We start from the raw sequence: 20,384 nt of genomic DNA, 5'->3' as shown, positions 1-20,384 counted from the left end.
CTTCTAGGGATTAGGAATCTCAAAGGTGACTTCCTGGTTCAGTAAAGGTTTAACAAAAAAGAAAAGAAAATTATATGTATTTGTGTTTTGTAGACATGCACAATTTTCCTCAGCGCTCTCAATGCTTACTTTTCAAATGTTATGAAATTAAACTTTATTTACACTTTCAAGTAAACTGCCTAATGATAACTAATCACGGGCATCATGCGTTATGCAGATGATGCTGTAATATGAAACTACAACCTTCTACACCCGACTCACCAATCATCTACAGCAAGACATCTGCTCAGCTCAACATAAATTATTTCATTTCAGACTCGTACTGAATGCCACCTGGTATTTACAGTAGTTTTCAAACCAAACTCTTCCATATGTGATGATTTTCATGCAGTTTAGTCAAGAGTCCCACTGTTATTTAGGACTTTTTGCTAACGGCCAGTCATTTAAAATTGATTTTTTTTGCTCCCACTTTTATGACTGTTTGGTTATGGAGGGGAAAAAATGGTATCATTTGTATATGTGGAATCCAAAGTTCTTCACACATATGTAGTTTAAGGTCGACGGCTCCTCTGATGGCTGATGAACGCCAGCTCTGTGGCTGAATTATGAATATAATGTGATGTAACTGTTTACATCTGTCGCTGCCATGATTTTAATGACTTACTGCATGAACAAGTTTACTCACATGTGATTTTAATTTTATTTCTTTCATTTCAACAAACGCAGTTGTGAATTTGTGTTTTCTTGACATTAGTAGAATATTTGTAATAGAAACGCGGATAGTGACAGGTCGAAAAGGAGCTTGTGCCTTAAGAGAAACGTTTTATACGAAGTGCCACCTGAGTCACTGAAGGTGAGGTAGACAAATCGTCGTCATCATCAACAAAGACTGGGCTGCCATTAACAATAATAAAGTCCTGTGTCATGAAAACGATAAGTGACGGGGACCATGTGGTCGTACTCAGCCTATAGGAACGCGATCAGCGCGAGTGTGACAAACCGCATTATGGAGACCCTCCCTCAAATTCCCCTGCTGCCCGCCGAGGCCGAGCGTCAAACTGGAAATGTGTCCGGTCCGACAAAATAGATGGCGGCGGCTCCAGAAACATCAGTTCAATTGCGCCATGGATTAAGCCCGGGAGAAAATCCATTAGCGGCGGGGCCGCCTGCGCTCTGGAGCACAAACCCAAACAAAGGAGTGTTTACTTTGAACGTCTATCGACATCCTTCATACGAGCTCAGATTCATTTCGGCCGCGCGCTGGATACATTGCGCTCAAAGACCGGGACAAGGTAGAGTGTTTTCTGAAGCAATCTTTAAATGGAGCAATTCTTCTTGAGGGCTGTCAGGGCCCAGCTGCCGGAGAAGGCAAACACAGAGGCTGCAGCATCGACCTGCGTTAGCGGCTGAGTCACTCCCAGCCTTCGTGTTCCTCAGTTTTACGCCAGACGTGACTCTACGCAGGCTTAAAATGCTCAACACCGGAGAGGGGAGGAGGGATTTCATGGCATCCTGAATGCAAGAGGTGGAGGTGTGTGTGTGTGTGTGTGTGTGTAGGGAGAGCAGGGTTTGTTTTTTTTGTTTTTTGTTTTTTTTTTGGAAAGAACATGAAAACATGAGAGGTTCTTACTTGTTTGCCATCTCCTGGTTGTATTTACAGCGCAGCTCCAGCAGCTCTGTCTGCGCAGTGTTCAATGCTGGGGAGAGAAACCGCAGGAAGTGAGATATTAACTTTTAGAAAACACACAAACTTTGACCTTAAAGCAACACGACAGCTTGATTTACTGGTCTGATTTGAGGCCGTTTTTCCTGCAAAACTGCGACACAAAGACTCGTGTAGCAGTCAAAGAGTTTACAGATGAGATTATGCCGCTACCTAGTGAGAAATCCAATCCCCCTGCCTTTAAAAATAAAGCCTGTTTTAACAGTCATTAATGTAAGTAGCAGCAGCGGGACGGGTGGTGGTGGGGGGGAAAGGGGTTCAGCAGGGGGCACCATACTGCAATTCTAAATGAAGTGTCTTTTTAATAAGCTGAAATTAAATCCAGCAGCTACAGTACATGCCAGTGTTTAAACAACTTACATGAATGCAGAACTTTGATCTTCTCCTCGGCCTCTGATAGTCTGTCAGCCAAACTAACATCAGTGCTCTCCTCCTCCTCCCTACGAGAACAAACTGTCAGTTCCTTCTCTACATCACGGGCACACATTTAAAGCTACAATAAAGGGCTCGGGGCTGGAAAAAAAAAAAAGAAAAATGTAAATGCCAACCTCCTCCCACTTAGCGAGGGCACGTGCGGCGGAGTTCACAACAAAAAGAGAGACGGCATGAAAATGGAATCGGAAGCGTTCGGAGCCGCTTTGGAAGCGCCGCTGGTTGAAACGAGGCTCTAATTAACTTTCTAATGTAGGTTTTACAGAGTCAGGTCGCTCAGATGCTGCATGGAGATTTGCATCGCTTCTAATGGTTTGTTGTTGCGCAAAAACCAGCAGCAAAATGAGCGTCGGTGAATGGGGATTGATGCCGTGCAAAGGCTGATGAAGGCCAAAGCATCAACATTTCACTGGAATTTTTTTTTTATTTCTTTTTATTAAATTGGAATTTTGTATGCCAGCCCAACACGATGTAACACATCAATATTAGGCGAAAAGAAAATGCTTGTTTTTTTATTTTCTTTTACAAATGAAATTTTTAAAGTGTGGCTTGTGTGTTAGTGTTCTACGACAGTAAAGTCATAATATTAACACCATAAAGACACAATGTTACAAGAAGTCATACACTTCTTAGGAAAAAGTTTTTTTAATGAGAGCAAAACTTTACTAATTATCAAGCTCTGATGTGACCAACTCACTGCTCAATAGTTGCAAAAACCTGCTACTTGTAACAATTTGATGCTGATGTGTTAAAAGATTAAGTAGATGCTCAACATTCCTTACTTTATTTTTCATAATTTTTTGAGTTGTCATAAAATTACCACTCCATTCTGCTGATATTACAGCTATATTCAGATGACATTATGACTTCATTCTTATGTCATTACGACTTTATTCTGTAATATGATTTTATTCTTGTATTTCAGTTTTATTGTGATATGATTTTATTCTCGTCTCATTATAACTTTTATCTTGTATTGTTACCACTTAATGAACTTGTTGATAACTAGGATTAGTAGGAATTTATGTGTGACTGAATTGAAATTACTTTTTTGTAAAGTGCCTTGAGACGAAATTTATTGTGGCATTATATAAATAGACAGAAAAAAATTGTAAATATATTCATGTCTATGCCTAAATCTATTTGAGAAACTGTGAAAAGAGAAATTTTGCAAAGAAAACTGATTAACAGTCCTCCAGATGGATAAAGCTAGAGAAATACAAGAAAAGATTTCCACCTTTAATTGCAGCAAAAACCAAAAAAACTTCTTCAAAGTATTGATTAAGAGATACTGGATACACATGCACACCACACTCTTCAGATTTTTGTCTGGCAAGTACCATGTGTGTTACAGGGACATAATACAATTTCATGGTAAAATCAAGTGCCTTCAGTTGTAAAAATGCAATATATATCAAATATGATTCAAATTAAATGTGACTTCCTAATTAATGCCTTCAAATTGGAACTCTGGCTCTTTAAGAAGCTCCTGTTCTTTCTGAAACTCCGCCTTCAGGAAGTCATCACAACATGGCTCCTCTATTAACCTTAACAATGTTTTACCAGCATTTCACTGAGAAGGAGCTCTTAATAAGCTCAGTAGATGTGCAGATCCAGCAGATGTTTGCTAATTGCTGCTGGCTAGTCTGAAGGAGTTGAGTGGGGGAGTTACTAATCAAACCAACACTCATGGTATGTTTTTTGATGAGGGAATAACATGCAAATCTCAAAAAGTGTAAATTAAATTAGTGGGTATAAATACTTTTGAATAGAACGGATTTTGCTTGTGACTCTCACCGTCGGTCGTCCGTTTGGTCTTGGTGGTTCTGCTGTGGGGACCCCGGGGCCTCGGGGGCCGGCGTGCTGTTCGGGGTCATAAGTGAAGCTGGAGAGCCGGATTCCGAGGCCTCCTCTGGCGCAGCCGGAGCCACTGAGCCGTCCTCTGTGGGCTCTGCAGACGTACAGAGAGCTACTTTTTGAAAAAAAAAAAAAAAAAAAAGAAGCTAAATAGCTGTTTTACGGCATGCGCTGCCTGTAAAGCACATTACAGAGTTTTTCTGCCTCACAGTTCCGACTATTCCACAGAGACTTGTTTCCAAAAGAGTGACTCTTGGAGTTTTCCTCACTCAGTTTGCCTTTGAAAATCTCACAGGCTGGACCCTAATGACACGAGCGCCGCTCAGACCCACGTGAGCAGAAAAAAAAAAGATCAAATCTAATGAGCTTTCCGGCGCGCCGGTGAATGGCAAAGTTGACGAAAACATTACAATAAATATGTGACAGGGAGGGGGGCTAAAGTGCCAAATATACACCTAGGTAAAGTGTGGAAAGAAGAAAAAAAAAAGTATGCTCCTGAAAAGGGGGTTAAAAAAGAGAGAGAGAGAGAGAGAGAGAGAGAGAGAGAGATTCTTTAGCACAACAGAGGAGCTGTTTTGCAATGCATGCGCAGCAGCACGGGGCCCATGGGGCCAACTAGGAGGCTGTTTCTCAGCTAACAAGTCTCCTCTGTATCATTTGATCATTTAAATTATTATGCCAGGAATTCTCAGGAGGCAGCTCGGCACTCCACATCACAGGGCTGTTTTTAATCTTCCCCTTCCCCTTTCTTCCCCTCCCGAAAAGTTCAACAGCTCAGAGAGAGAGAAAGCTGCTCCTGTTGTGTACCTGCCTGCCGAACACCAAAGGAGGTGACTTCTAGTGCCAAAGCACAGAGAGGGAAGCTCAGGGGAGTTCCTTGAAAAGAAGGGAGGAGGGGGGGTGTGGTGGAGGGGCGGGGGGGTAGAGCCACACGCACAGGCAGACATGCACCAAAACACACACACAGCTACACACACCGCAGCCCTTCAAAACTCTAAAAGAGGGGGAAAAAAAGGAGAGAAAAAAATCGCTGCTTTGCTGCACAAACTTTTTTCTGCCACCGCTTTCATCCGGCTCATCTTAAAGACTTCTGTGCGGAACCCAATTGGATCCCGTTCCTTCGGTGCGGGCACCGACTGAAGTGACTTTTTTCATAAGAAGTTGAGAGCCACAAACGTTTAAACTTCGCCAGATGCCACAGAGAGAATGCAAAAAACTCCACGTCTGGCTGGCCTAAAAAAAAAAAAAAAAAAAGATCCTCAGCGGCGGTGCAATTGTGTTGAAATCCCGGCCGCGCGTTGCACCGCGCCACATCTGCATTTTCATCAGACGATACATTTTGGACCATTTAATTGATGATTTTTTTTTCTTTTGTTTTTTTTTTCTTCCCAGGACCGTTTACAGTCAAACATTGTCTGCATTCATTGTTACAACAACCGCAAAGCTATTGCATCAGTCACAGGGGACGTCACTATTAAGAGCACAGAACCTTCCAAGACAAACAGGATGACTTAAAGCGTGGCTACATCATCGACCCCTCTGTCACAGAAATCACTTTATCAGCCGCTTTTTTCCCCCTTATATCTTTTCAACTTTTAATGATCAAAGGACAGAGATTACGGTAAGGGATCTCTCACACATCGGACAAGCCGGGATTATCAATCAGCAGCGAAGGAGGGTGGAGGGAAGTAAAGTCAAATTTAAAGTGAAGGGATATAACTTAAGTCTGTATACAAAAATGAAACCCCATCAAAGCGGAGCAGCGGGGAGGCTCTCTGAGGGCCCAGGATCTACAGCTGGTGAGAGAGCGCCCAGGAAGGCTGCCTCCGACGCCGGAGAACCGCATCTGCTAATTGATGGAGGCGATAAGAAGCTTCTGTTGGGAAAGCGCCGGCGGTAAATCCACCAAGAATAATCAGAGAAAGAAAGCTCACTCTAACCAGCTCGTCTTCCTGTCCACTGCTAATTATTGCCAACATACAGGAGTGATGATTACATTTAATCTGGTGTTTAAGAGTCATTCTCACACTGAAAACTTTTCAACAATCAAACATTAAATTTAAGTACATCTGCTTTTTTGTATTTATTTATTTTCCAATTGCTACACCCCAAAAAACACTGAATCTTATACCAAATATTTTTGGTCTAGATTTTAGTAGAAATATCCTAATACACTGATAGTGAGAGAAAACTAACCGAGAAGTAACTTTTCAGCAAGTTGTAGGAGTTCTTTTTAAGTCAATAATTCCTTAATTTTGAGGAAAACGTTCCACTGGCAGTAATACAAAAAATTTAGTTTTTTGAGCTTTACATCCTGTTATGTTAGTCTCTCATCACAAACATACCTGGAGTGTTGCCTTGATTCTTTCATGCATGTTTGAGAAATAGTTTAATTTCCATGGCAACCATTTAGCTGTGCAAAACACCTGGGTGGACCTAGCCCCGCCTTCGAGGCACAGCTCCTCCTAAGAGCTGCAGCTTTCAAACTTCTGAGCTTCTGGCTCACAGAGCATCTCTTCTCCTGTGACTCGCCCAGTCAGCTCCTTCAGACTAGCCAGCAGCAATTAGCAAACACCTACTGGAACTGAGCATCAGCTGAGCTCATTATAGGAGCTACTTCCCAGTGAAACGCTGATAAAAACATTGTTAAAGGGTTAATAGAGGAGCCACATTGTGATAACTTCCTGAAGGCAAAATTTCAGAAAGAGGAGGAGTTTTTAAAGAAACAGAGGCCCAATTTCAGGGTGTTTGCAACATGTGCAACTGACTGACTGCTCTCTGTTTCTCTACCTGACCTTTCATAGTGACATCATCACAAGAACTGGATCTTAGAAATGATTTTGTATTTTATCAAGAAAGCACTAAAAGCAAAGCATCACTATTATAAGGGCTATATTTTAAAATTTAGCATAGATCTTTACATTTTCTATCCCATATCATAATCACAATCTCAAAGGGTCAGAATGTATTAAGTAGATTTTTAAAAGTTTTGTTTCAATTGTTTTCTTATTTTAATTATATAGAAACTAAAAGTCAATACTGAACATCAGAAAAGTGAATAGCCTCTGTGACAGTTTTCTCCCCAACTCAGTAAGTTTTTTTCACTTCCATTTGTTATATCTAGATTATAAATTAATGCAAGGAAGAAAAATCGAAAGCAAAAACTTAAAATCATCTCCATTTTCTTCCCTTTAGTTTCTCTTCCTGTTCTACTCTGGGCAGCAGAACATTATGGTTTATCATTTTCTCCCCTGCTTTAACTGCATGTTGTAAAGCCAGATGGAGTCGTATAACACTTCTTTATGATCTGGAGTGAGACGCGTCTACACAGGAACTTTCCCCTCTCCTTGTCTCCTTCTTCTATTATCCTTAATAGAAGAGCGTTAAAGAGAAAAGAAGAGATGCAAACAAATATTTTCAGACTAAGGACATATTTTCTACTCGTTTAAAGAAAAATAAAATCTTCAGTCTCAGTTACAGTCAGGTTCCGGAGTTCAGTACAGAATCATGAAGACCAATAGTCAAAGCAGCCAGGGCAGGGAAAAAGTTGTGGAAAATTTAAAGCAGGGTTAAATTAGGTGAAAATTTGTTAAATGAGTCATTTTGCCAGGAATAGCAGATAGAAATGTCCAACTGTAGACAAGCAAAAAGAAATAGAGACATACTGCTAAAAATGTGGAGCTGAAATGGTTCAACAACGTATTGATTCATGGGGGGTCTGAGCACAAGTACACCCCACACTCTCCAGATTACTGTCAAAAAAAATAATAAAAAAAGTTTTTATAAATCACTAAATAAAGTTTATTTGTGTAGCACATTCCAGCAACAAGGCAGTCCAAAGTGCTTTACTTCATAAAAATCAGAAAATACAAAGTCGTAGAAAACACAGTCACACGTTTACAAGCCCGGTGTTGGTCCATCACTTAAAAACAAGCTTGCTGAAAAGTAACTTGTAAGTTAGTACACTTGAAAAAAGAGAAAACTAAAGATATTTGCACTAGAAACTTGACAAAAAAATACTGGTAAAATTTGGAATTTTTGCAGGGTGTGTTACTTTCAATTGTTATAAAATTTTATCCATGTATCAAACTTGACTTAAAAGAAATTCAACTTAAAAATGTGATGCCTTGAAATTGGGCCTCTGTCTCTTTAAGAAGCTCATGCTCTTACAGATACTCCGCCTTCTGCACATCATCATAACAACGCTTGTCCATAATGCCGTTTACATCTGGTTCTAGGAATGTTGGACTGAGAGATAGTTTGTGTAATGAGGACAGCAGACTTGCAGTTCCACCAGGTGTTTGCTACTGGCTAGTCTGAAGGAGCTGAATGAGGGAGTCACAGGGGAAGGTTGGCTTGGAGACTGCAGCTCCAGGTAGGAGCTTTGTGCAACAAGGCGGTGCTTTGTGAGAGCAAGTGTTTAGTACTCCAGGTGTGATTCTAATGAGAGAATAACAGTATAACATGGTAAAAGGTGCAAAAAAGTTGATTTCACATAATATCCCCTCTTTTAAACACCAATAAACTCCACTGAGGTCTGTAGTTGTAACGTGACAAAATGCGGGCAATTTAAGTTGTCTTTTGGAAGTTATTTCATAAGCTCAGTAGGAAAACCGATTTCTATCCTGATTAATTTTTTTTATTTTACTGTCCACTGCTGTGTTTAGCGCAAAACAAAAACAAAAGTGACGGCTGTCTAGAAGGTTTGAAGATACTCTACAAATGAGAATGTGTTTTGGCTCCGGAGTAATTAAAGCAAAAACAGGGCATGGCAAACTCTGCACAAACAAGAATAACGTAACAGAACCCTAAATATCAAACAAGCTGCAAAAAAAAGTTTGCAGGATTTTTTTTTTGTTGTTTTTTTTGGGGGGTTTTTTTGTGTGTGTGGGTGTTTGTGAATGTGTGTGTGGTTTTGGCCGGATTGATACAGAGTTTCATCACTTTGGCTGAGCAGTAATGAGGTTACCACCCTGCAGCTGCCTGCTTGTGGTCACCATCGTATTGCACATCTGAAAGCAGGATCAGAAGCTGGACGGCTGAGCATGCTGTGGGTGGCTCCGCCGAGAGGAAACGGAGAGGAGGTTTAGGTGGGCGGGGGAGTGGACGGGCGTACTGCGAGCCAAGACAAGCAGGTGTGTCAGGGCGGTCCGTCTTGGCCCTGTCAGCGATACACCATCATTAGGCGGTGTGGGCGCAGTAGGGTGCACCATTATGTCTCCCTGGGCTCTGTGTAATTACGCTCTGACATAATTAACCCAGCAAGCCCATTAGCCAAGCATTGGCTGGCTGAAGAGAGGGAGACAGAGGAAGGGGGAAAAAAAAAAAAAAAGCTATAATTATTTGTTGTGCGCATGTTAATGAGGCCAGCTGTGTTCCCATCATACAACACGAACAAATTAATTTACAAGGCTGTGCTCCAAGGTTTTTTTCTTTTCATTCAAAACAGACTTTTTTTTTCTTCTTCCTCTCTCTCTCTGTGAGTGGACTTCAAGGTCCACAAACACACTCCGCCGCCGCTGCTGCAACAAACAGCAACACTGTCGTAATGTTGTTGTCAAGGACCAAAACTGGGTTGACGGAGCACTTTCACCTTCACACACAATGTAGAGAGATACACCATGAGAAAAAAAACAATCCCGCCTCTTATCTTCAGCCTGTCAAGGAACAATTTTGATGAAAAGAAACACAAACTGCTTGCAACAAATTCAGAAACATCGTCTGTTTGTGGCGTATTTTAAACCATCAGGCATTTGATACTCAAGACGGCAGAGCGAACACTTCTTCTTCCCTTGATGTGGCAGAAGAAATATAAAGATGTGTGGAATGAGAAGAAAAAGAGGGTGGGGGGGCAGGGGAGGCGCGACTGTGGGAAGCAGGTGGCGCGAAACAAAGCCAAGAGAGAGAAAACTTTTTAACCTGCGCTTTTTTTTATTATTATTATTATATCGCTGCTCTGCGTGTTTCTTTGACAGACTGAAGGACGAAGACGGAGCGACATCAATGTCGAGGCATTTTCAAGCTCAGAACAAAGAGGAGGGTGTCAAGGAAACAAAGAGAGGAGGGTACGCGGCGTTTAAAATTAACACAAGACGCCACCGTGGAGAAAGAAGAAGCGCCTGTGACATCCGAACCAAACTGAACTGGAATACAGGAAGTAAAAAAACAAAACAAAAAAGAAACTTTCTATTTTGATTTATCCATCCAAATTCCAATAAATTAACAGCAATAAATACTGCTCTCTTTTAATTTCTGCATCCCATCAGCTCTCGTCAGCACACACATTCCTACACACACACACACACACACACACACAAAGATGCTGCCTTTTGAGAGCACACACTCTCTCCTGCTCCCTCTAGGGTCTCCAACTCCACAGGGACGAGTTGGAGAGGCCTGGCTCTTTTATGAACATAATGCATTATTAAGCACCTCAAACATCTCCTGGGCCTTTGTTTATTACTGCTCTTATTAATCACTTATGCATAATCTCGTCCCGCCCAGAGAGCTTTCATTTTCCGTCAGCTTTTATATGGCCTTATTTTCCAACAGACTCGCACAAAGCACTTCTCCTCCACTCGCCTCCCGATCCTAGGTACTTAGCCGCACAATTACAATAAAACCGGCTGGCCGTGCCTCGCAGGCCTCGCTTTCTGGTGCTGGCGCTTGTCTGTGGGGTGGGCCGAGGAAGGGCGACTCTTCTTTATGCATCTGAAAGACAGCCAATCGCTGAGTTCAGTGCCTAATATTTAGAGTGGAGCACAGGGCAGCATCTGTTGTGAACCAGTAATGACGCTTTATCGCAAGTTTCTGATGCTTCTTCCAAAATCACACACGTTTCCTCAAACTTCTACACCTTTCTGGCAGTGTTTCCATTTATGTTTTGCAAATTTCAAGGCAAGACTATAATGCCGAATTTGTCTTCTGCTTCGAAGCAGTAAACACAGACTGGTCAAGTCAGGATTGGTCATTGTATACAGATTTCTCACATACGGCTTGGGATCTATGATGTCTTTTAAAAAGACTATCGATGTTTTCACACCGGATAGTCTGGTAGACTCAGTTTGATTGGGGACCAAAGTTTTCACATTTGTTCCATTTCACTGTGTCAAACAAACCAAACCCTTTGAAAGACCTGTTTCCCTGCCAGCCGGTGGTGGCGCTGCAGCGAGAACCACTGAAGGAAACAACACAAAAACCTCCAACTTCCATCTTCATGAAATGTAAACAGAAACTTGTAGGATTTCTCCTTTGTCTTTAGCAAAAAAACAACGAGCCATTTCTCCGTCCAACATGCTCCGCACTACAGTCCGCTTCCTGCTTTTGGAGAGGTTTCCGGTCCGCTTGGCATTCACATATGCATTCGAACCACAGGCGCACCAGAGTTCACCTTTTTGGTTGATTGTCCAGTCACACCTCTGCCAACAAACCAGACTTTCTAGCCAAACAAAAGTTTGCTTATAACTCTTTTTCTAGAAAGTTTGTTGATTGAAGTGGACAACGCTTGACTAAAGTGGGTTTAGTCCGCTTGATTGAAGCGGGATATGCCACTGCTTACCATTAACACCAGACAGTTTAAGTTTCTCAAGTAGAGTTTTTAACACCTTGACCTAATATAGTATGATGGAGATTAAGGGCCAGACTGAGTTTTTTTTTTTTTTTTAATTATGAGAATAAAGTCATAATATAAGCGGAATAAAACTGTAATCATATAAGAATAAGTCCATAAGAATGTGATGAGTTGTAATAAAGTCACAATGTTAGAAGAATAAAGTGGTAATTCTATGATAACTCCTTCACAAAAAATAACAAAAAATTTAAATGAGAACTTTTGAGCATTTTGTGAAGTTCTTCATTGCATAGGTTTTACAAACAAGGAAATACTTCACGTTCTAACACATCAGCATCAAATTATTATCAGTAGCAGGACTTGGAAACGATTGTTTAAACAGCTGAGTCTATTTTAAAGAAAGAACCACACACACACTTGCTGAGTTTGTCACCTCAGATCTGAATAACTCAAAGATTTTCTCTCATTAAAACAACTTTTTATTCTCATAATATCCTGACTTCATTTAATTAATTCATTTAATTTAATTAATTTAATTTCTTAATTAAAAAAAATTGTAGTCTGGCCCTAATGCTTTGTCGTATAACGGAGACAACTCTGTGCGTATATTTTTCTTTCTTTTTAGTACATTTTCAGCACTTGGATCTCATTTTCAGATCTCGCAGGATGACCACTATGCTCGACAATATTCACCATTACGATGATGAGATTTTCCTCTAAATTGATAAAGATTAAACAGAAATCCTTCTTTGTGATCCAGAAAAACATAATGGAAACTCTCAGTCCTCTAGACTCTTATGCCAACTATTCCACCATAAACCTTGGGCTGGATTTTAAAGAAATATTGCTTAATTGAGTGACATAAAGGTAAGCATAGTTATTTATGCTTTGAATTCTTAGTTGATTATTTCCCTGCTTTAACAAAGCATGTCAGCAGTTTTAAACTCATCTATCCACAGCAGGTCCCAGAGGTCTGGTGACCAGGCCTACTGGATGAAACATGCTTAAGGTTGAAAATGAAAGGAGACGGCGTCTGAAAACTGTAGACTGTTTTTTAAAGTAGCTAAAACCCCGCCTTTTAAAAATTGTATTGCTTAATTACATGGATGTTCTGTTTAATAGTTTTTCTTTGCAATCTACTTAATGAAACATACATGCTACATAAAAGGTTTTACTTACTTTACCTTCAAAGCAGGTTCTTAGTGGGTACAGGTTTCCATCTCCCATCAGACTATGAAACGTCTGCATTTTTAATCACTTTAACCAATCTAAATATTGTGTTGTCTGTTAAAGTGGGGGATTTCATTTTAAGTACTGCATACTATTTATTGCTCACTTTTTTAGTCTTACCAGCACCTCTATGTTTTCTGATCAACAAGTTTCACATTTAACCTCCATTGGTTGAAGGAGTGCAATTTGGTGCCAAACCCTCTGGTTAAATACTAATTGTTGGTGTGTTATTGCGACTTTCTGTAAAATTAAAGGCCCATTGCATACAGAACTGAATCTGGCTCTCCAAAATAAAATGCTCCATTTATTGTAATCTTAAAGACTAGGTATCAGTCTCTTAAACTGGATTGTTTAGAAATCCTTTCAAGCCTATTTTATCCTTATAATTTTTTAGTTTTCCAATTACACTTTTTCCTTCCACTCAACTATCCATAAACAGCCCATTAAACAGCCAGCTTCGTTAGCAGTGACTTTGTATGGTGGGTTTCAATGACAACTGTTATAACTGCACAAAATGGCCACAGCATTTCTGAATTAAAAGTAGTTTTTCAAATTGGCCTTATGTAATGTTCCAACTTTTTGATAAACTCAATTAATCCCTGAAACATTTCAGTCTATTTGTAGTGAATCTAAATAACAAGAGATGGAATTTTTAACTGACTCTGGAAAAAAAAACTTCAATAATATCTTAATTTAATTTATTAAGTTAAATGTATAATGTCTTTTAACAAAAAACATTAACTTCTATCCGCAGTACCAATGGCCACCACTAGCAAGCACTCTTGCCCTAGCATTTCCACCAACAAACACACGCGCACACACGCATACAGACATGCACATCCACCTCAGACATGCCGTAGGCCCTGAAAACACACATGCATGCATGCACACACATGCACACACACACACACACACACACACACACACACACACTTAAGAAGGGTGTATTTAGATCAGAATCTTCACAAAGTCTCCGTGAGCTTTCCGCTCAGATAAAAGGAGACGTGTTCTAAAAGGAGAGGGGGAGCAGGGCGGATCCTGGGGGATGAGTGTGTATACTGTGAGGAGGCGAGGAAGAGCAAACACCTGGAGTGTCAGTCTCAGGGCTACGCCCCTGGCGACAGGGCCTCGCCGCTCTCACAGAGGTGGCAACAAACGCAGGCGTTCAAACGGCGCACGCACGCACACACACACGTACACACACGCTCCAGGAGAGACGAGCCGAACGAGAAGGGGGAGGAGGAGGAGGAGGAGAGGTTCGGTGCATCTCCGGGACGCGGGCAGATGCTGCCACTGTTTTCCAGCGTTCAGTGATCAGGATATGTTTATGCGCGCTGATCAAAACCGTGCGGAGGTGATATAAACATTGTTAGGGAAGCGCTGTTAACAGGCCCTCTTTTCAAGCGTCAGACTGGGTGGGAGTTACAGCGCGCAGCATGGGGAAGTGTCACAGGCAAATCAAAATATAGCACGCTAATGAAACACTCCAGTGGATTGACGTGTTGGCTTAGGGGCCCGGAGAAATGAGATTTAACAAAAAAATAAAAATAATAATAATAAAAAAGACTTCAATCACTCAGATCAAAAGTTTCTCGCTCAGAGTTGACTGTTGCATTCTAGTTGTATGCAGGTACTAACAAAGCATTAACATGTCATGACGAACGCTCACATGTGTGACGACTTTGTTACCCGTTTCCGACGGTAACGGAGTGGCAAAGTGGATAAGTTTGACCAGATTAGAGGTGGGCATTTATTGTATAGTTTATCATTTATCGTGATACATTTCTTATGATAAGAATTTTGATTCACTGTCACAATAAATTTCAATTAAGGAATTGATAGTTTTAATATTTTCTCAACTGTTTGTCCAATTAAAGGATCACTGCATATCAATAAATGTGAAAATATGACTAAATGCAGTTACTGCAATCAGCTTTCTGTTTGTGACTGGTGTCCTGAAGAAGTTCAGTACAAATGTGTCTGTTTCTCGAGAGCAGTATTTCTGTTTGTGGGGCAAAGACAATAAATAAATTACTCTTATTGTCACTTTTATCGTTATCACAATAATTCCACAAAGTCTTGTGATAAAATTTATCTTGTGATAAAATTTTAAGTCCAGATGTCCGTCTAGACCAGATGTTAACAGCATCCAGATACAACAGGTCACATATTGAGCATCTCTCCCACACCCCTCCTTCTGCATTCATTAACTTTGCTGTTGGCCTCCTCTTATTGGACCCGCCAAGTCTTTCTGGGTACAAACACACACACACGCACACACACGCGTAGGGAAGAGGCACTTTCAAATGAAATAATAGGAGGGGAAAAACGCCACGCCATGAATAGTAATAACTGCATTAAGATTAACGAGCATGGCGTGTAAAGAATAATTGCATCTGTCAAAAGATTAAAAATACATGAGCTGTGGCGTTTGTTGGAAGGGGGAACGGCGGGAATGCTTGCTTGTTGTGTTTGAGGGGGCTAGAGAGAAATGAAGCGGGGCCACGGCCAAATGAGTGTCCTCCCGTGTACCTGGAGTCATCCATTCTGGCGAGAGGTGGGTAGGAGAGGGAGGGGTTGGGGGGCTGGTGGGCCAGGAGGGCTGAGGGGTGCAGGGGGGGTGACCTTGGACACCAGCAGCAAGCTGTACAGTGACAAACAGGGACAGAATACAGTGAGTCCTCCTTGCAGATGATACATACTGAGCGAACCCCCAACATGCTGAAAGCAGCACCAAACCTTTCATGCTGAAAGCACGTATGTTGCATCAGTTGAAAAGAAAGTTCTACTTATTTTTCAGGTTCAGACTGAAAAAAATTGAAAAAAAGAATTACTTTATTTGTAAGAGTGTATATATTTTCCCTGATAACACAAACAAATACAGTGAGCGAAAAGTTAAAAGGAGTTTTGCCTCCTACAGGTACCCATCTGGAACATTGATTGATTGATTGATTGATTGATTGATTGATTGATTGATTGATTGATTGATTGATTGATCTCGAATCCAACTTCTCCAACACCAAAAATTTGGAATAGGTTGCAAGGTGACAACTGTTGGTCTGATCTTTCAAAAACTGAAAGAAACAGGACATGGCAGTGGTGCAGTGGTGCAGCACATGACCCATGTATGGCCTTCGTCCTCAACATGGCCGTCACAGGTTAGAGTCTCAGTACAATGATCTTTGCCGCATGTCTTGTCCGTCTCCCACAACCCAACTTCCAACTTCCTGTCAATTCTCAAGGCCTCTAGAGCCAAGGAAATCTGGAGCTCCAAGTGAGATGTAGACTGATGGAGTGAGACTGATTATCGTGGTCGACGACCTGAAGGAAGCTAGAACCACAGTTACAAAGACTGAAACTGGTAACAGATGCAGATGTGATTCTCAGCTGAGGACAACCCTCAGTGTTTAAGTGCAGTTCCTTTCTACTTTAGGTCACTGGAAACTAGGAATGAAACAAGATCTCACAATACTAAGACATCACAAGGTAAATACTATCTCATCAGCACTTAACTACACTGAAACCATTTGTTTGGCAGCATTTTAGGGTTTCTAGTTGTAACTGTTGATGCAACACAGTGACAGACAAGACAAAAAATTTGTAAATACTAGATAAAAAGAGAAGGAGACAGCTTTACCCTTACGACTGCTGGATGGATGTCAAAGGCTACGTTAAGCTACAATCACAATCCACTCTATCAATAGCAACTTGGAAATGTCTTACAGCAGACCATGCATAGTCAGAGAACTGTCCTGAGGTCTGAAGAGATGACAACAAATCAGAAAATGAATCATCAGTTTGTTGAATTTGTGGTAAAATCTATAAAATGCAGAATAAAGGACTTCTTTTGAAGCATAAATTTGATCTTTGAAGTTTTCTTGAAAGTAAGATTAAAATCTTGTCCCATCATTCTCGTGAAATCAGTATTGTGTCTCAGCTTGTGAGTTAGGTATCATTACGCCCCTACTGGAAACTCAAGATGAAATCTCCCAGCCCCTTTAGAGTGCTTCTGAACGGAGAATAACGAGCAAAATCTTGAGCGCAAACTTAGTGACCAACTCAAAAAACGCTGTGCTAGTCAACAAAAGCATAGCTGCATAGCTGCTTCATCTTTCAGATACTTCTCAACAAATTAGAACATGTGTTCCGATGAGACTAGCAGGTCAGATTAAACAGATTAAAAATACCTTTTGGAAATAATCTCAAGGCAGGTCTTAAACATACTTTTCATTAAGTCTGTGTTCAAATGATCTTTTGCTGCTCCTTCACATAAAATGGCCAAACACTTAAGTGGCACAGTGGCAAACGGAGAAGTTCAGTCTGTAGATTTTTACAAGACACTGCATATTTATAATATACTAATATATTTGTGGCATGACTAAAGAAGCAAGTCCCGTACCGTTACAAATGTAAGGTCAAATGAAGATCGGCAGGACTACCTGATGTAACAGGGTATGTGATATTCTACACCCTTCAAGTCAAGTGAATATTTACAAAAAGAACATGGTTTGTATTTCAAGACAAAAGGAGAAAAATATTTCGTTTTATAAAACAAAGTGTTTGTGTTACGTGGGATGACAGCAGCCTATGCTACCTGACAAAGGTCTGTTTTAAAACAGTGTACCATTAAAATGCTCTGCAGCTGGAATTAAGGTCACCATGTAAAAAAAGGCACAGGTTATATTAATCAAACTGAATACGTCTTCAAAGAAAGGCATTTCTTATCAAGGAAATAACTCCATTCAAAGTCAGCTTGTGTTTGTATGTGCGCCTGAGCGCGAGGGTTAGCGAGTGTGGGTGGTTGGTGGCGCAATATCAAGCAGGGGACTTCAAGGAAAAATGGAGACCTTTAAAAGTCAGTTGCCGTCGTCGCTTTTTCTCCGACGCTGGCTTTTATCTCGTATTCATTGAATCTGTAAACAGCATTCTCTACTCCTGCCACAAGTGCTTCTCTGATCTAGACTGAGATTGGGCTGCGTACTGCTGCCGTCTCCTGCAACAGAGAGCAATACGCTACATGTTCCCTGGCACTGGAAGAAAAAAAAAAACTGAATAAACACAGACTTGTGCCTTTCCTTTACCCCAATTTTCCGCCTTTTGCACCTCTTTCCTTTCCCCTCCCCCCCTTTGGCCTCATCAGGTTCAACACAAACCCAGACTTCAGTTGGGATTTTAATTGGTCCTCCACAATCAACAGCCGAGCTCCTTAAGAACGTGTTTGCTCCTCAGTCGGGCTACACTCGAGGACCAGCGCTGGGTTTTGAAGTGGCCTCATGCAGAGTTTTGGAAACCACTCTGAGAGCATAGACTTTGAAAAATAGATAAGAGCCACAGGGTATAGGGTTTTCTGTATCTTACATCCATGTGCTGCCGCACCATATCCACTGTATCCACGGTGAGGAAAAATTACTTTCAGTTTTTTTACCCCCCCGTTTGTGTGTGTGGTGATTTGTACGAACGAAGTCCGCCGAGCGAACTGGTCCGCCTGCAGACGTGACGATTGACGGGGAATTGATCTTTTAAAAGATTGATCTTCAAAGGCAGAATGGTAATTCTACACGTAATGCTGGCGAGTGTGCCAGTGTTGTTTGTGAAGATGCACTTCTCTGGTCTTGGTGGGAGACTCACCTGGGGCCTCGATAAGCTGTTTGTAGATTCCCAGGAACGCAGACTCTGCCTCCTTACTGCGCTTGTTCAGAGCGACCACCTGCAGGGAAGAAGATGCCATTAAGGTAAACATGGACTTGCATAACCCAGGAACAGAGTACATGAATGGTCAGGTGAAGCGAAGATGATCTGACTTGAAGTTTAAGGTAAAACATCACTGGTGACATTCAGTTCAGAAGTATCGGAATTACAGCTTATATATTTTAACTTCAGTTGTTAAAAAAAATGGGATATATATATCAAATATGACTTAAAAGACAATTTACTTTGTAATTTAACACCTTGAAATTGGACCACCGTCTCTTTAAAAACTCCTGCTCTTTCTGAAACTCCGCCTTTAGGAAGTTACCACGGCCCGCGCCCTCTATTAACCCTTTAACCACATTCTTACCAATGTTACACTGAGAAGTAGCTCCTATAATGAGCTCAGCCGATACGTAGTTCCACCTGCTGTTTGCTAATTGCTGCTGGCTAGACTGAAGGAGTCGAGTGGGGGAGTCGCTGGAGAGGACTGGTCTATGAGGCAGAAGCTCTGAAGCTTGGAAATTACAGCTCTGAAGAGCAGCAGGACCTTGAAGGCGGAGCTAGGTCCACCCAGGTGTTTTGCACAATGGTTGCCACAGGAGATTAGAGGATTTCTCAAACATGCATGAAAGAATCAAAGCAACACTGCAGGTTTGTCTTTGATGAGGGAATAACATTATAACATGATGTAAAGCTCAAAAAAGTCGATTTTACATAATGCTGCCCCTTTAAAACAGTGTTTAGAGTAATAGAAAACTCTTCTACCATAAAATATGACTAATATTTAATCAATATAATAAAATTATTTCCAAGCAAACATTGCTAACATGATTATAATTTTCTGTGGCTCTACACCTAAAACTGCTATGTATGGTTATTGGTTAGCAGAACATTCGTCATGCTTGTATCACCTGGTGAGCAAATCTAGCCATGCTTTACACCAATCAGTCAGAATATTATAATATGAAGTAAAGGGAAACTGACAGATTTGTGATAATAGTTGAGTTAAAAAAAATATGTTCTTACATAAATATTCTAATAACACACAGTGCTATTTACTGAGACATAAAATACAGTAAAACTTTTCCCTCATTTAAAGCCCAATCGAAATTTAAAATGCTGCTCCAGAATCATAACTTCATGTGTTGCATTTGACGTGTTATCACATCTTTCATTTAGTTATCTTTTTAAAGTTTTTTTTAAAGGTTTTATCAGCTCTAGTGGCCTTTATTTGACAGGAAAGTGGGTAATGAGAGAAGGGGAAAACATATGGCAAAGGTCACCACGCCGGGAATCAAACCTGCGAGGACTGAGGCCTCCATGGGTGGACTGTGCTTGTCCCCTGCACCACCACAGCACACCCCTCTTTTAAAAGTTTATTAAGTTTTATTCCAATACATTAATTGTGTGTTCTGTTTCGTCACCACAATGTTCCCATTAGGCCTGTTCACAAAAACACATTTTACTGGTCAATAAATCGTCCCAGAAGTTATTGTGATCAACAACAACATTGTTGTTTTGACACTATTTTAAAGTAATATAATGGTAATGGCACAATAATGCAAGAACACATTCTCAGAGATCAACAAACTTTAAATTCTAATGATCACTTAACACTGGAACTGGAAGACATTTTAAATATGCAAAATAAATAAACAAAATAACAGAAACAATAAATAAAATTAATGATGACGTCTTTGTAAACAAAATTGTTAAAAAAAAAAAAAAAAAAAAAAAAAAAAAAAGAAAATTTAAACCAAAAATTTTTTATAATCCGTTTTTTGGAAAAAAAAAAAAAAAAAAATAAAGTGGGCGGTTTTTTTAAAAAAAATTTTAAAAAAAAAAAAAAAAAAAAAAAAAAAAAAAGAAAATTTAAACCAA

General features: G+C 40.5%; 1 protein-coding gene across 1 annotated transcript in view; it reads right to left on the bottom strand.

Annotated features, from left to right (window-relative positions):
* The window catches only part of cux2b (cut-like homeobox 2b), a gene marked incomplete at its 5' end in the record, with an annotated part of 73,400 nt that overhangs the window by 13,550 nt on the left and 39,466 nt on the right, over positions 1-20,384 (bottom strand). The window contains 4 exons of the mRNA XM_015020388.1: positions 1,631-1,697; positions 2,084-2,163; positions 3,953-4,158; positions 18,415-18,519. Of these exons, the coding sequence (XP_014875874.1) occupies positions 1,631-1,697; positions 2,084-2,163; positions 3,953-4,158; positions 18,415-18,519 (458 nt within the window). The remainder of the gene's footprint in view (positions 1-1,630; positions 1,698-2,083; positions 2,164-3,952; positions 4,159-18,414; positions 18,520-20,384) is intronic.

The sequence above is a fragment of the Poecilia latipinna genome, unplaced genomic scaffold (genome assembly GCF_001443285.1).
Source record: "Poecilia latipinna isolate Pla-1442-1.1 unplaced genomic scaffold, P_latipinna-1.0 Scaffold2576, whole genome shotgun sequence".
Classification (NCBI taxonomy): Eukaryota; Metazoa; Chordata; class Actinopteri; order Cyprinodontiformes; family Poeciliidae; genus Poecilia; species Poecilia latipinna.
The sequence above is the reverse complement of the archived record's forward strand: the minus strand, read 5'-3'. Positions and strand labels throughout refer to the sequence as shown.